We start from the raw sequence: 16,128 nt of genomic DNA on the forward strand, positions 1-16,128 counted from the left end.
AGACGTCTCCGTGTCTCATAAAAGGACACAATGTTCCAACAGAAAACAAAACAAGCGCTCCTAGAAGCTCCAACAGAAACTGTGGTAGGAAGCCAGTCTGAGCTAACAGCTGTAAAGTGATGGAAAGTTTGCTTAAACACTGTTTCAGAATTTGAGAGGTGGGTAAACGGCATTTACGTGCGTTTAGCCTCCACTACAGCCCTGCTTGTAAGACAAAGAGCTCTCAGATTAAAAACTGCTTTTTGATCCATACACACATTTTATTTTAGCCATTGTGAGCTTAAATAATGTTTGTATTTTAGATCGACACAAAAGGACGTTTGGTGTTAATTTATATTTGAGGAGAGAAGAAATACGTTGGTGCAACGGGGCCCTCTAGTGGTCACAGGGGTCGTACACACATGAGTAGTCTGTGTGTAGCAAGAAAAGGCCTTAATTTGAACAAACAAATGAGGAGAAAATAACATTCAGCTTCTCACAGAGGAAGAAGGATTCATCATCTCTCTGTGTTTACAGACCTGCTGGTTCAGCCAATCATCTCTGTGTCTTCTACCATGGACGGGGTCTCCAAGGCCCAGCAGCAGGGGTTTCAGGTGCGTCGGGGCTCCAACTTCACCATCAGCTGCTCCGTCCAGCCTCAGTACCCAGGAGGCTCCTTCCAGCTCACCTTCACCTCCTCCAACACAGCAAACAACTACACCCAGCCAGCTGTCAATCACTCTGCTGACTTCCTGTTTCCTGCTGCAGACCCCGCCCATCAAGGAAGCTACAGCTGTGTTTATGGCGTCTATGTTTTTGCTCATAACTTCTTCTCTGAGAGCCGTCTGCTGTCTCTCACTGTCACAGGTAGGCTGAAGCAGAGTGTGAAGCTCAGTGGAACTGAGACGTCACACTGACTTTGTTTCCATGTTTGTAAAACATGATAAAAAGTCATCAGGCAGCAGGACCGACCCAGCGACCTACAGAGAGCTGAGGCAGAATCTGATGAAGGAACTGTAAACTGTTTCCTTCCCGGCTTCTTTAATGTTATTGAACCATAACAACTGTGTTGTAATGAAAAGTAAAAGACAGCAAACGAGTCAGTGAAGCCAGATAAGCACTATAATGATAATAAACAGGACTTTACATGATGAGCTGAATGTCATCAGGAGAACTCAGAGCTTCACCAGGATCACATTTGATTTAACTGCATGTAAAGATATTGATTGTTAACAATCAGTTGAATCATTTCAACCAGACAGGAGCTTTAAGGAGACAATCAGCAGACTTTCATTCATTCTTTCAAACCGGCTGTAAACACATGAGTTGTTTTTGTCCAACATCATCAGCATACAGAGGAGATCAGATGAACTTATAATCAACAAGCTGCTTCACACTTCAGTGATTTTAGGAGATTTAACGTCACTAAAGTTTCTGTTTGATGGGAGCTGTTGTTCTCATGATGTCATGTGATCTAATGTGATGACTGAATGTGTCTCGTCAGATCCAACAGTTCATATCATCACATTGGTCGTCCTGCCGGTGACTCTGCTGTTGGTCGTCGCTGTCGTCGTTTTCATCCTGAAGGTACTGAACACATGTTTGTTGTTTAGAGGACTGGTTGAAATGAAGCACTCAGCCTGTTTATATTGAACTGAAGAGAGGGGTGATGCAGTAACTTAGATCTGTGTTGTCATGTCTCTCCAGGCCAGCAGGGGGCAGAAGTCAGGCCCACAGGAGAACATTGAGCTGGATTCTTATAACCTCGGTGTTTCCAGAGCTGAAGGAGAGCCGGCTGAAGAGGAAGGAGCCCAGGGAGCAGAGTAGGACCTCCAAGGAGCCACAAACCACTGAAGAAGAAAATCATCTTTGGTTTCATCTCTCCTCTCAGTCAGGTTTTTGCAGCCCAGTACGGCGAGGAACCAGCACCAACGCTCAGTGCCACAACAGGAAGTAGTGAGACCTTTATTAAGACCAGTAGAAGAAGAGCAGAGAGGAGATCTGATTGGACCATTTGTAACATAATTATCTGTATATAGTTATATTTTATCATCATTAACTTCTCTCATGTGAACAGCTGTAACTTTTTTACTTAAAGATTTTTATGAATCCAGAGTTTTATGGTCTCATCTGGATAAACGTTGAGTCAACAAATCATCTAAAAATCCATCCAGTTGTTTGATGAGTTTATATCTTTTTTCTTCACTGTCTTTTATATACTATAAACTACTTATTCAGCTGAAATGTGTTATTGCTTCTTTTAAGAATATTTGCTTTTTGAGTTAAAGTAACTGAGTAAAAGAAAAAGTTATTGAGTGAAATCAAATGTTTTATCTTTGTTTTGCTGTTTTTAAGAAAAAAATCTGATGTTTGACAGAATTTAAAGCACATGTGTTTCTGCTGAATGTTCACTCATTTATTGTATGTGACAGTTTCATGCTAATAAGTCAGTTTCTAGTGTATCAATAACACTTTTACACTTTGTTTTATTTTGAATGTCAGACCCCCAAATATAATTAGCATTTTCATGATATTCTGGTCAGTTTAGTGCACCTCTCCCTCTCTACACTGAAAATCAAATTATACAATTATTGTTTGATTTGTGAGAATAAAAGAAAAAGACAGAAACAAAGTGTTAAACTGCACTTATAAGGACACAATCAGATGTGTTGATGTCTAACTGTTGGTGCTGCAGTTTGACTTCCTGCTCAGCTGATACAACACATGACACCTGTGTGATGTCACTGATGTCAGGTGAGTCCATCATGAGAGAATCCAGAGCGAAACACACAGGAGACAAAGTGAACACATCAGATCACATCAGCTTTCTGCTCGGCTTCTCATTTACTGTCAGCGTGCAGCAGATAATGATTCACATCAGGGTTTCAAACCTCCACCAAACGCTCTGTTGAAAGCAGTTAGTTTGACTTTAAAGTGTGTTTAGTTGCAGCAGCAGACTGAAGGAAACATCTTAACCAGCAGAGTGTGAAGAGAAAACCAACCAAAACCTTCTCACACAGTGACGTTCTCTCCTTCTGCAGCCAACAACATCCAAAGCAACTTGAGACAGTTTGACTTTCTGTGTCCTCTTTGTTCATTTGTATTATTTTGTTAGAAGTGTCGGCCAGGTCTCTCTCCTCACATTTAACATTTGTCACTCGGGTTTTGTTTGTTTTGTGGTTTTTTTTAAATGTTTAAGTCAAACCTCAGAAAAAGATGCACATAAAGCAGAATGTACAGTCTTTGTACCTTCATCTCAATGGATTTCCTGCTCTGAAGCACAGGGTTTATATAGAATACAGAATGTAGAAATAGAATTTATTTAAAAAAGGCTTGAAATTCTTATTTGCAAGTTTCATTTTTCTTGATAAGGTGTCTCCTGTAGGGTTAATATAAACCCTAATCCTTCAACATTACTAACAACAGCTACAATATTAACAGTTCAGTTATACGTCGGCTGTGTCTATAAATAAGCACAGACACAGTGGTCTGCCTACAGTATGCTTAGCAATCTCCCAACTATTTTATTAAACTTAACAGCCTCTCGTGTAATTTGTCAAACTCTAAACTTTTCCAACTTCAACATGAATTGGCTGCAAAATGATCGCAAGTCCTCTGTTAATATATCAAATCCACTAATCTGTCAACAGCAGCCTCGTCCAAAAACTATAGACTTCAGATCATTTATCATCATTGATGAACCTGACAAAGAAGATTATGTCATTTTTAAACAGTACTTTGCCTTAAACATCATCACAATACCTGCTAGTTTTCCCTTTAGCGAGGTGCATGAAGTCCCGCTGCAGAGAATGACTGACATCCTCACTGACGACCTGCATGATGAGACGACAGATTACATTTTCATTTTTATTTTGACCCCATAAGAGCGTGTTGACATGTAAATATAAATGCAACAGACAGGGGGCGCTGTTTCACTTACTGCATTTGAATACTGTCCACCGTACAGCAGGTTACGTCTTTAAAGATGAAAGTTCAAATGCTGTTTTCATTTTCAAATTGAAGAAAAATGCATTTTAATTTTAAGGTAAATATTGATGTATAAATGGAAAATCAGGTTACATTGTTTATATTGCATTTTAATTTTCAAATTTGAACAACATTTGAATATTGTCCACAGTACAGCAAGTATGACTTTGAAAAATTAAATGTTAAACAACTTTTCCATTTTAATACAGTTTCAGAGGGAAATATTGTACTTTCTACTCCACTACATTTATTTGACAGCTTTAGTTACTTTTCAGATGAAGATTTGACACAATGGATAATATAACAAGCTTTTAAAATACAACACATTGTTAAAGATGAAACCAGTGGTTTCCAACCTTTTTGTCTTTTGACGTCTTACAAAAAGCAGTGTGTAGTCGGGGTCACATTTCACATGTCTATGAGTTGTTAACAGCTCCACCAAATAGTGATTTTTCCCTCTAAACTTCTCACATGCTTTCATTTCAATAAATGTTCAAATGATCCAATATTTCAGCAAAAATCAAAGATTAGAGAAAAAGTCCAAAAACTGAAAACAGATTTGTGTATCAGAACTTTGTTTTTTCTTCTTTCCTCTCCCATTAATCATCTCACCACCCCTCAGATTTATCTGCTGACCCTTTGGAGGGGCCCGACCCCTAGGTTGGGAACCACTGGACAGATTTACACGTGTGTTTGTGTGTGTGTGTGTGGGAGTGTGTGTGTGGGAGTGTGTGTGTGTGTGTGTGTGAGTGTGGATGGAAGCACCAAAGATCTCAGCTATCGTGAGGAAAAGTGCTGCTTGCTTTTATTTCCAGAGAGACGTGGGGTGCATCTTTATTCGCCGGCCGCCGTCTGACTTCAACAAATAAAATACAACCCACTGTCTCACACGTGACGTTGAGCGAACACAAAGTGCTCCAAGCAGCTGGATGAACACTGATGAGTTTAGTGTAGTAAACACAACCAAACAAGCAGTAAACAACAGTAACAACAACAACAACAACTCATCTCTGCGCAGCCTCTCGTGTGGCTTTAGGAAGCCAGCAGGGTGTGTTTCAGTCTGTCTTTCGGGTCCGGCTCGGTCCCTCTGGTCCCTCTGGTTCCTCTCACTCTGTCGGCGGGTTCATGGCAGCTGATCCTCGGTGGAGTTGCAGGAAAACAGTGGAGTCGATTCACTTAAAGGCAAGTGAGGCATATAGGTTATCCTTCATCCTTCTTCTGCGTTGGGTTGCACAGCGGTTTTCTTCAGATCTGGTAATGTGCTCTACTCGTCCAGCAAGGTTGAGATTGTGCCGCCTGGTTGCAGTTAAGTACGTACGGGAGTTACTTCCTTTCATTAGCTGTGCGAACAACTGGAAGCACAGTTTGGGAGCGTCGCCAGTGTTTATACTCTGTGACATCACGGCTGGGAGGGAAATCCCCATGTGTTTCCTGCTGGTCTCGTCCAACTGGAGCCGAGAATTTGACTCTGCCTGGTTTCACACTTATGTGTGAGTTGAGCAAAGAATGATGGGAGTTGGAGTCCATTTGGACTCCTTTTATTCGACTTGGTGCCTTTCTTTGCTATCAGACTTTGTGACTGTGTGCAGGCCTGCTTTGTCTCATGCACATGAAGTATGAGGCCCAACATTTACCTTCATTTCCTGGAGAATTAACTTAATCCCCTAACCTCCAACCCCCAACCCCAACCCCCTAACCCAACCCCCTAACCCCAACCCCCTAACCCCAACCCCCTAACTCTAACCCCCTAACTCTAACCCCCTAACCCTAACCCGCTAACCCTCCTGTCAACTTCCAGTCAAAACTGGTTTGCTAATGAAAGAAATCTGACATCAATATCTACATTCAATGGAAATGAAGTCACCTGTTTAACATCTTTGGTGCAGTCAGATGCCCAGGCTGCATGGTGAGGACGTGCTTCAGTTGAAACCTTGTGTAGAGAAAGGGATAAAATATCATTAAATAACCATTAAGGTACAATAAGACTGTACCTGCTGATATGTAGTGAGTTAACAACACAATTATCTATACAGGAGAATGATAGGAGTAAACTATTACTAGGGAAACTCAAGTTCATGTAAAAATACTTGGTGACTGACCAAAGCTCTATTCATTATTACTCTACACGGTGCACCTGTTTTGTTTATTTTGTGAAAATACTGTGAAATTACGGTAGACTCAAACAGCAACTTGTTAGCTCTTTGTGAAAATGAAGTTCTGTCTGTACCTTTAATCTCCATGGCCAGTCTGAATCTCCATAGTTGTAGGTTATCTCTTCCCCTGGCCTGATGTCCTTGATTGCAAATAAACAGAGATGAGGCTTTCTATCCACAGTGATGATCCTCATTCTGCTGTTTGGGCTTACATGATCATCGTTGACGAGTCTCCCTAGGGAGTCGTCCTCTCTGGCTGCATCAATACTGAAATTACAAAAAATTCTGATTACAAAATGTAAAAGTATAATGACAGAAGCACACTATACTGAATGAATAAATAAAACCACCACCTCTACTACTATTACTACTACTACTACTACTAACATCAAGTTAGTACAAAATGGCAGAGTTTGTTTTTCTGGGTGAAATTAAACTTACAAAAAATACTGTAAATTAAGTATGACAACACATGTACCATAGTTTTTTCCCATTGTAGAGAAATTCAAACATGAAAACCTTCAGGGCATCGTGGTACAGTCTTAGCCTGTTTTCATGTTCCTGTTTGATTTCCAATCGATATTCAATAAGAAAGTCTCCCTTCTGAAAGTGGCGGCAACTGAACACTCCTCGACCTAACGAAGAACAGAAGATGTGTCAGAAATATGAAGAGATTAAAGCAATAATTAAAAGTATACCTGTGCTAAAGAATTTTTAACAAATGGCAACTCACCTTTAAATGAATTAATATATTTTATATTGAATCCATCCTCGTCCTTGCCCAAGGATGAAAAATATGCTGCCTCTTCTTTAGGTTTAATCTTCACTCTCTGTGGCCTCATTGCTGACATCTCATGCTAAAGATGATGATGACTTCAGTAAAGATATAGAAAAAAATCTGATCAGTTTACCTATCATAGTTTGTTAACAACTTACTGCAGACCTATTTTACAGTTGACTTTCAGTCTTTTAAGTGTCTGTGTAGGAAATGTGCCAAACAAATAGATATGCTATACAAATAAATTTGCCTTGCCTTACTAGTGAGCCATATGTGAGACTCGGGGAAGCAGGAGTGGACCCAAACGCAGAGGCCGGAATGCAGATATGATGAAAAAAACTCTCCTTTAATTGTGGATGGTCATGAACAGGCAAACAGAGCAGAACAGAACTAGCAGATGCAACAACACAAAACGATCCAACAAGGACTGAACAGAAAACCAGAACTTAAAAAGAAACTGAACTAACAAGGAGATGAGGTGCAGGTGGGGAGATGGGTGGAGAACTCGAGAGGGGAGTGAACATACAGGGAGCTGATTGGCTGAGGACACACAGGGAGCAGGGCAGGGCTGACGAGGCTAACACAGGGCAGGTGTGGGGAAAACAGAGCAGGGCAGGACTAACGAGTCCAAATGCAGGGCAGGTGTGGAGGAGCACATGAACACACAAGGGAAACAGAACAAAAACCCAGAAAACAAACTCAATGCCATCTACACTAACCCATCCAAAACCAACCATAAAAACAAACCCAAGCACACAACCCAACAAACCAATGACTCAGTCCTCCAAAACCCACCACCCAACCCATACAAGAAAACCCCCATGAACCGAAGGACCAAACAGAAGTGCAAAACCAGGAGACCCCAAAGAACACAACACAAGACCAAAAAACACCCAAAGTCCAGGCAAGATGTGACACCATACTGGTGAACAAGCACATAGTTTTGAACCTAGACTAAATTAAGTCAAGGGTCAAAGTGTAAATGCCCTGAAAAGGCAGTATATGTGTCAAAGATGTGTGGACACAAACTTTCCTCTGGTCATGTATTATAATGACTGAGCACTACACAACTACATAACATTACAATCAATACTGTACATACATAGTATACTAGTTCTGTACATACTAGTACAGGTGTCACAAGACAGCTCTCCTAAATGTTTGCAGTATTGTGTAACAAAAACTAATAAACTTTACTGAAATGTTTATATTAAACAGGATAATATATATATATACATATATATTTGTGTGTGTGTGTGTATTCATGGATTATTGTTATGGATTATTATTACCATGGATTCATAATTCACAAACTAAAGTGTGATAACTTCGCTCATGTCTAGTACTGATAGCACTACCTCATAATGTACAACCTACAACACTACCAGTACACTGAATTAATAACAAAGACATTTCAGCAAACATACAACATACATAAATTTACAGGATAGTCTGCAAACTACATCGCCAGTCGAGTGATTTTCCCCACATCACTTACTTAGTCCAAAGACGACACTGCGATTAGCATAACATGACGTTAGCATTGTTAGCTTATTCGCCGTCAGTTAGCATAACATTAGGTTAGCATGGTTAGCTTATTGGTCATCCTGTAATTAACGTCATTACTCCACAATGCATTGACATAATGTAATACCAATACTTTCCCGAGAACATATACGCATTCATCTAACACACTACTGAATATGAACTGTTCATATATATGGAATCATACCTGAAAAGGGAGTTTCTCACGAAAGCAGAAGCATCACATTTTCACTTATAATTTCTCTCACTCTATCAACCACGTCCAAGCAAAGCTAACGTTAGCTAAACTAAGCTAAACTAAACTGTCCTCAAACTAAGCTAGTGTTGGCATTAATTTCCCAGAAATTTATACGATCAATTGCTGGATGAAATGGCACTTTCAACTAGCTACCGATATCAAAAAAGTTGCCTTGACTAGTTTCTGGACGCGAAATGTAGTGCTGGGTTTTGAGTCTTACCTCTTCTCCACAGGTGCAGGTGAAAATGTGCTGGTTCAGCAGGATATAACGTAATGTTAACCAGGAAATGATTTGGTGGCTGGCTGAAGAGAGGTCACCTCGTTTAGGGTAACACAGCAGTTTTGACAAAAACCATAATTATGAGGACAGGCGACTGTCAGCCAATCAAAAGCTGTGAACTTTACACGTGTGAATTATTCATTAGTGGGTGCAGTTACATCGACCCACCTACAGAGGCCGCTGTGTCATACACAGATTTTACACAAATTCACGTGAATCTGAATTGTGGAGACATTTGCTGAAACTTTGGATTCTGGGTCTCTACACCTATAGAAACACGTCTACGCTGTCCGAATTATGAGGACCCTGTCCCTGTCCTCACAATTCAAAATGTCCTCACAGTGTGGCGTGTATCCATGCAAAACGTCTCCATAAACCACAAATGCGCACACACACTCACACACACACACACACACACACACAAACACACAAACACACACACTCACACACACACACAAACACACACTCACACACACAGGCCAGACCAAACAGTCCACAACTTACCTTTAAAATACTTACCTACCTCTTATACCTTAACGCCTACCTCATCTCTCATGGGTGTCAGGATTTTTCGAAAAAGTCACTCCATGGGTGGTACAATAGACTCCAAATGATCTGAAACGTGCTCCTAAATACTTTCTGCGTGCTCGATCTCGGCCTCCACACTTGCTGAAATTTTCATCCCATTCATTTCCAATGGGGAGGACATTTTGCTCTATAACTCGGGAACCAAAAGTCGTAGAGACTCGGGAGTGGGTGGCGTCAGACCTAATTTCTGAACGCGCCAGTCTTGGACCCATGTCTCTACGACCTTCCGTTACTGAGATACAGCCATTTCAAAAACCGGAAGTGATGTATCTCAGGACCAGAAGCTCGCACATGCTCATGGGTGGTACTGTTGTCCCGTTTTGTCCAGTGAGACAAACCTCGTTTTACCCCCATACCTAACCCTAACCCCTAACCCCTAATCCTAACCCCACCCCCCTGCCCTAACCCTCATGACTATGAGTGGATCACAGTACGCCGCGGGAGAAACCGTGGTCGCTCCCGCGGGCGTGTAGAGCCCACAGGACCATGCAAGCAGCGGGGGGGAAGCTGGTTCCAGTCCTCCTGGGACCGGGGACAGGGGGCCTTCCGGGGGATGGACCGTGCGCCTCCCTTCCCCCACTCAGTTGGGGGTGGGGTTCAGTTCCCCCACCCTAACCCCTAACCACTGATAAATCTACACCACATTAACATGATTTATGCTATTACATGATTAAAACAAGAACGGTCTGATCATAGGTGGTGTATGATTTATCAAATGGACATTATTGGGAGAAATTCATGGAAATAAGATTATTTAAAAAAGGACCAGCCTTGGACTCACTGAGTAGTAATACTGGAGGGAAAATTCAAAACACTAAGAGAAAAAGAGAGAAAAATTCGAAACTGTCTCTGCAGCTAAGCTCCTCCCCACTCGTTAGCCAGGGTACAGCTAAGTCTCCCCTCTCACATAAATACGCGGGAACAGCAGACACAGTCACACTCTCGTGAGAGACACACAGCAACTTCACATCAATTTGAGATCTCTTTTGCATTTACAACAACCACTTATTGAATAGGCCAGCCTGAAGAAGGTCTTTTTTTAAGACCAAAACGTCGCGATAACCGGCTTGTTCTAACAGAAATCCTTACTTTTAACAGCAGCTAGCACGTCAGTGCGAGGGATTTCTCTGCTCTCCCTGGCTGGAATTTTGGACCGGTCAGCTCAGCAGATCTCCAAAATGAGCATGAGAGACAGAGAAGGGGGCTGGACGGTGGTCAACCATCGGCGTGGTCGCAAAAAGAGCCATGTCTATGCTGGACCGCCGGACGAGACCTCCCGCAGCCGCAACAACTCCAGTTTGGATCCAAAACACACCTATGCTTACGTCACCAGAACAGGGCGGAGCATGATCTGGGGTGACGTTCAACACCACTACAGAGAGCCAGGCTATAAGCCACAATTTTTTGACAGCAGGACCCAACCTGGGCCTGCAAAACAAAGTTACAAAAACACAAATATGAAATACACCAACAAACTGACCAAATTGCCCGCTGGAGACTGGCGCAGCCCTTTTGAGGTAGCTTCATCCTGGGCCAAGAGAAATTTGGGCCGCCGCCTGAAGTTTGACACATTAGAACAAGTGGAGGCTTTACTGATTGATAGATAGGTGTGATTGGCTGCAGGTCAGCCAAACACTGTGGTGGATGATCAACCACGGCAGACTGAGGTGGAGCGCCCGGCGGCCACAGCAGCAGCCAGGCCTCCTCCACCATCACTTGCTGCCCCTTTAACCACACAGGCACAGATCCACACACGCAAACAGGGACAATAACAACATGACACGGGGGACAGGGGCCCCCTCACAGCCCCCAAACCCCCACACACATAAAACAACCACAGTGACCACCACAGGGATACTGGGCTGGAAGTAAACTGTACTTCCTCCTCCCCCTCCTTCTGAAGCTGAGAAGGAGGGGGAGGAGGGAGATTATATCTCTCCAACCCCCATACAGCCTCATCAGACCCCTCCCAAGCCACAGAGGGCCAAAAGAACCCCTCGGGGAAAGTTGGAGCATCACACTACCTCCGCTAGAAACCCATGTGTGGCACAGGGGGAGGACATCTTGCTGAATCTGTCATCAGATGAGCTGGAAACTGTATTGGAGTAAGACCAGACTCCACGCACAGGCCGGCTCCTGCCGATGGACACTCCCCTGGCTCCGAACACCGTCAGGAGGATGGAAACAGCAGTCCAGAGTCAAATTAACCTGGGGCCCAAAAGACAAGACCACACGCCTCCCACACCAGAGACTCCCACACGCAAACCTACCAGACATGTCAACACACGCAACAAATTGCAGGACTGGGGTCTTAGTGTTGGTAAAAAATGGCTCATCATGGGAGACTCCAACGTCGCCAGAGTGCCACCGTTTACAGCCGCAGACTTACAGATAGATAGTTATCCAGGGGCCACCTTCAGACACGCTGAAGCCATCCTCACTAGAGCCACTTCATTGGTCACGGTGGAAACAGTGATCTTGTCCTTTGGTCTAAACAACAGATCACAAAATGTCAAACAGACAACAATCAAACAACTACAAGCAGCTGTCAAGACAGCAAAACTCAGATTTCCACAAGCGGAGGTCTGGGTGCCACAAATTAACTACTCCAGGGCTTTACCACTGAAAGACCAAAATAATTTACTGCATCTCAATGCTTACATCACCAAAAACTGCAGATACATACCTGAACTGCCCATGAGAATCTTCAAAACAGAGACAGACAAAATACACTGGACTAAACCCACAGCCAGACGCATGCTTCAACACTGGTTCGATTATGTAAAATAATTATCCCCATAAGCCTGCCTATACAGGAGGGGAGCAAAAATGTGATGAATTTGGCAAAAAACTTTAATTTGACACCCTCACAACTCACCCTGTTGAATAGGGGACTAACTTTTATTCCCACTAGAGGCAGTAATAAAAACATAATCGAACAGACCAGATGGGACCTACAATTATATCACAGAAAAATTAAATTGGCGACATATTTCCAAAACACAAAAGATACAATACCTCCTCCATTCACCCCAAAATCAGACTGGACTCCTCCTGATGGCAAACTGCCGCCTGAAATCACTGCTCTGATCAGAACTGATATCCAACATGTTGATACAAAATTCCAGGTTGCTTATACACGGCCAAACCTGAGCAGAGAGGAGACTGAGGCCTTAAAAGAACTCAAAAACAACAGAAAAATAATCATTAAACCAGCCGATAAGGGCAGTGCAGTTGTCATATTAGAGAACAATATCTATGGGAGGGATACAGACAATTGAATGATAAACATTATTATTTAAAATTGATAAAACCTATATATATACAGATAAAAAGCCCATGATTGAGAAAATTGTACAAACATTACAGGATAAAAAATTCATAAACGCTAAACAAAAGCAATATTTACTGGGCGACCCGGAACCCAGGGCCCGATTGTTTTACATGTTGCCAAAAATACATAAAGACCCGTCTAAGTGGAGCAAACCACATGAAATTCCCCCGGGAAGACCAATCGTCTCAGACTGCAGCAGTGAGACCTACCATACGGCCGAGTTCCTAGACTTTTATTTAAATCCTCTCTCTACCTTACACCCCAGCTACATCAAAGACACATATGATTTTGTAGAAAAAATTAAAAAACTCCACATCCCAAAAAATGCCACCTTATTCACAATGGATATTGATAGTTTATACATAAATATTGACATCTCACAAGGCATACAAGCCATAAAAAACATATTTCATAAATATCCTAATAAAAACAGACCAGACAAGGAATTGATACAACTATTAGAAATTAATTTGACCAGAAATGACTTTGAATTTAATGGAGAATTTTTTCTACAAATCAAAGGCACAGCTATGGGCAAGAAATTTGCACCAGCATATGCTAATATTTTTATGGCAGAGTGGGAAACATCAGCCTTAGCGTCTTGTATTAAAAAACCTTTATATTATTATAGATACCTGGATGACATCTGGGGTGTATGGCAACACTCAGGAGGAATTTGATCACTTCTTAATCACTCTAAACAATCACAATGAATCTATAAAATTAAAATCTACTACCAGCAGGACCTCAGTGGACTTTCTGGACACCACCACATACAAGGGCCAGAACTTCCAGAGCACCAATAACCTGGATATTAAAGTATTTAAGGAGACAGACACTCACGCTCTGCTCCATAAAACCAGTCACCATCCCAAACACACATATGCAGGCCTGGTAAAGTCACAACTGCTGAGGTTTCACAGAATATGCACTCAAAAGGAAGATTTTAGACAAGCCACGACAACGTTGTTTTCAGCGCTTCGCACTAGAGGGTATTCTAGATCCTTCCTCAGGAAATCCTTAAAAACATTCCTGGAAACTAAACCTCAGGTGGTGTCAATCAATCAATCAATCAATCTTTATTTATATAGCGCCATATCACAACAGAAGTCATCTCAAGGCACTTTTCACATAGAGCAGGTCAAGACCGTACTCTTTAATTTACAGAGACCCAACAATTCCCCCATGAGCAGCACTTGGCGACAGCAGCAGTAAAAACTCCCCTTTAACGGGTAGAAACCTCAAGCAGAACCCGGCTCTTGGTGGGCGGCCATCTGCTTTGACCGGTTGGGTTGAGAGAGAGAAAGAGAGAGGGAAAGGGGGAGGGGGGACAGAAGAAAAACAATCACAACAACAACAACAACATATATCATAACATATTCTGCATCTGCAGTGAGATTGGTTAGAGTGATTAAAACAAACTTTCGAGAGGTCAGGGGGAATTTTTCAAGCACCAAACTTGGTTGCGCAGCAAATACACATACATGGGGGAATGTACACTCTTAAAACCGTGTTTACTTAATAACATGTGCACAGTGTGGACTGCTATATGTTGGTGAAACCAAAAATTCCATAGCTGTGAGGTTCACTCAACACAAATATAATATTTTAAGGCAAAAAGAGACACACTGGTGAATCATTTTGTACAACATGGATGGCACTCAGTCCAAGCCACGGTCTTACAGACTAATCCAAAGTGGACCAGAGGTCAGAGAAGAAGGGCAGAAAGAATCTGGATCTCTAAAATGGACACCATATATCCTGAATGAGAAATAAAACTGGTCTCGGCAGGGTGCAGTGATGGACTGTGCATCTGATCTCGTTGCCGGTTCCCGGGAACCCTAACCATGGCTCCCTGCTTAAACTGCTCTATAAAACTGAAGCTTTCATATGATTATTAAAGACAAGTTATGAATGTGTCAGTGGTGGAAAGTAACTAAGTACATTTACTCAAGTATTGTCCTTTACTCTGCACTTTACTCTTTACTGTATTAAAGATACATATTAAGATATGGATCAGGGTATGTCCTTCAGCTCCCATATTAAACAAATTTCAAGGACCGCCTTTTTTCACTTACGTAATATTGCAAAAATCAGGCACATCCTTTCTCAAAAAGATGCAGAAAAACTAGTCCACCGAGAGCCGGGTTCTGCTTATGTTTCTTCCCATTAAAGGGGAGTTTTTCCTTACAACCTTTGCCAGTTCCTGCTCATCAGGGAATTGTTGGGTCTCTGTAAATTTAAGAGTATGGTCTAGACCTGCTCTATGTGAAAAGTGCCCTGAGATGACTTTTGTAGTGATTTGGTGATACATAAACAAAATTGAATTGGAAATTGAAATGAAGAAGAAACCATCTGAATATGTCACATAACAAACTTAAAGTGCTGTCAGACTGTTTCTGCTGCTGAAGTAAAGAGTGTAAAAGTATTTAATGACTGATGAGTCTATCTGACCCAAATGTTGCTTTATAATCATGGGAGCCAATTAACAGTGTGGATTATTTTTCTGATAAAAAGACAATATTTCATTTTTATTTGCAGTTTTCATCACACAGTTGTCTCATGTTATTCTGACTGCAGTGATGAATCAGAGTGTAAAATCATCTTTGCTGTCAGCTTCACTCCGGGAGAAAATCAACTTCAACTATTAAAATGCAGCTAAAATCTTCATAATGTGTCTACTGTCGTAAACAATCTCTCTGTTTGTTAGAAGCTCTGTTTTTAAAACCAGAGCGGAAATAGAAACATGGAACAATGAAATGTTTCTACTGACCTATAAAAATATATATTGATCTTCTTACATGTCATTTTACTGTAAATTCGGGACTTTTATCCATGTCGGGATCTTGTAGGAATGATGACTCTTTCTTTCCAGTGATGTGATTGGTCAGTGGTCAGGGTGTTGATCCTCTGAAGTTGACCTGCTCCAGAGCAGGTTAGCTGTTCAGCACCAGTTTCCATGGTGATGAACCACGGTAGGAAGTGCACCAGTGTCGTAGGACTGAAAACTCAGAGTTAAACTTGAAGTTACCTCGTTAACCCTAAATCCTGCTTTGTAGTACAGACCTCACGACTTAAATACACAGAGTCTGATCACAAACTGAACACAGGTGAGTGAAACAAGACACAGGTGAAACACACGAGACAATCAACAAAGGCAGGAAAACACAGGAAGTAAAGGTAACAAAACACAAGGAGAAAACATTTCAAAATAAAACAGGAACTAAAGTAATCAGACAACAAGGA

General features: G+C 41.8%; 1 protein-coding gene across 5 annotated transcripts; it reads right to left on the bottom strand.

The window, feature by feature from the left end:
- Positions 1 to 1,856: 1,856 nt before the first annotated feature.
- LOC121911890 (N-lysine methyltransferase KMT5A-A-like) lies at positions 1,857 to 9,418 on the bottom strand. Of its 5 annotated transcripts, XM_042433821.1 has the most exons (8): positions 7,153 to 7,253; positions 6,853 to 6,992; positions 6,598 to 6,754; positions 6,332 to 6,386; positions 6,194 to 6,259; positions 5,831 to 5,896; positions 3,742 to 3,812; positions 1,857 to 1,942 (listed from the first exon to the last, which is right to left on the bottom strand). In XM_042433821.1, the coding sequence occupies exons 2-8, from the start codon at positions 6,968 to 6,970 to the stop codon at positions 1,915 to 1,917; spliced, it is 561 nt and encodes a 186-aa protein (XP_042289755.1). In that variant the 5' UTR covers positions 6,971 to 6,992; positions 7,153 to 7,253; the 3' UTR covers positions 1,857 to 1,914. The 5 variants fall into 5 exon arrangements, with proteins under 5 accessions (XP_042289755.1, XP_042289753.1, XP_042289754.1 ...); XM_042433819.1 differs by lacking the exon at positions 7,153 to 7,253 and adding an exon at positions 8,901 to 9,418 and having other exon boundaries at positions 6,194 to 6,386; XM_042433820.1 differs by having other exon boundaries at positions 6,194 to 6,386; positions 7,158 to 7,253.
- Positions 9,419 to 16,128: the final 6,710 nt, after the last annotated feature.

This window comes from Thunnus maccoyii, chromosome 14, assembly GCF_910596095.1.
Source record: "Thunnus maccoyii chromosome 14, fThuMac1.1, whole genome shotgun sequence".
NCBI lineage: Eukaryota > Metazoa > Chordata > Actinopteri > Scombriformes > Scombridae > Thunnus > Thunnus maccoyii.

Coding starts and splice junctions, on each gene's coding strand:
- LOC121911890 (XM_042433819.1), bottom strand. CDS start 6,970: ATGTCAGCAATGAGGCCACAGAGAGTGAAGATTAAACCTAAAGAAGAG. Junction 6,755..6,852: donor ATATATTAATTCATTTAAAG/GTGAGTTGCCAT, acceptor GTTCTTCGTTAG/GTCGAGGAGTGTTCAGTTGC. Junction 5,897..6,193: donor ACTGGCCATGGAGATTAAAG/GTACAGACAGAA, acceptor TCTCTACACAAG/GTTTCAACTGAAGCACGTCC.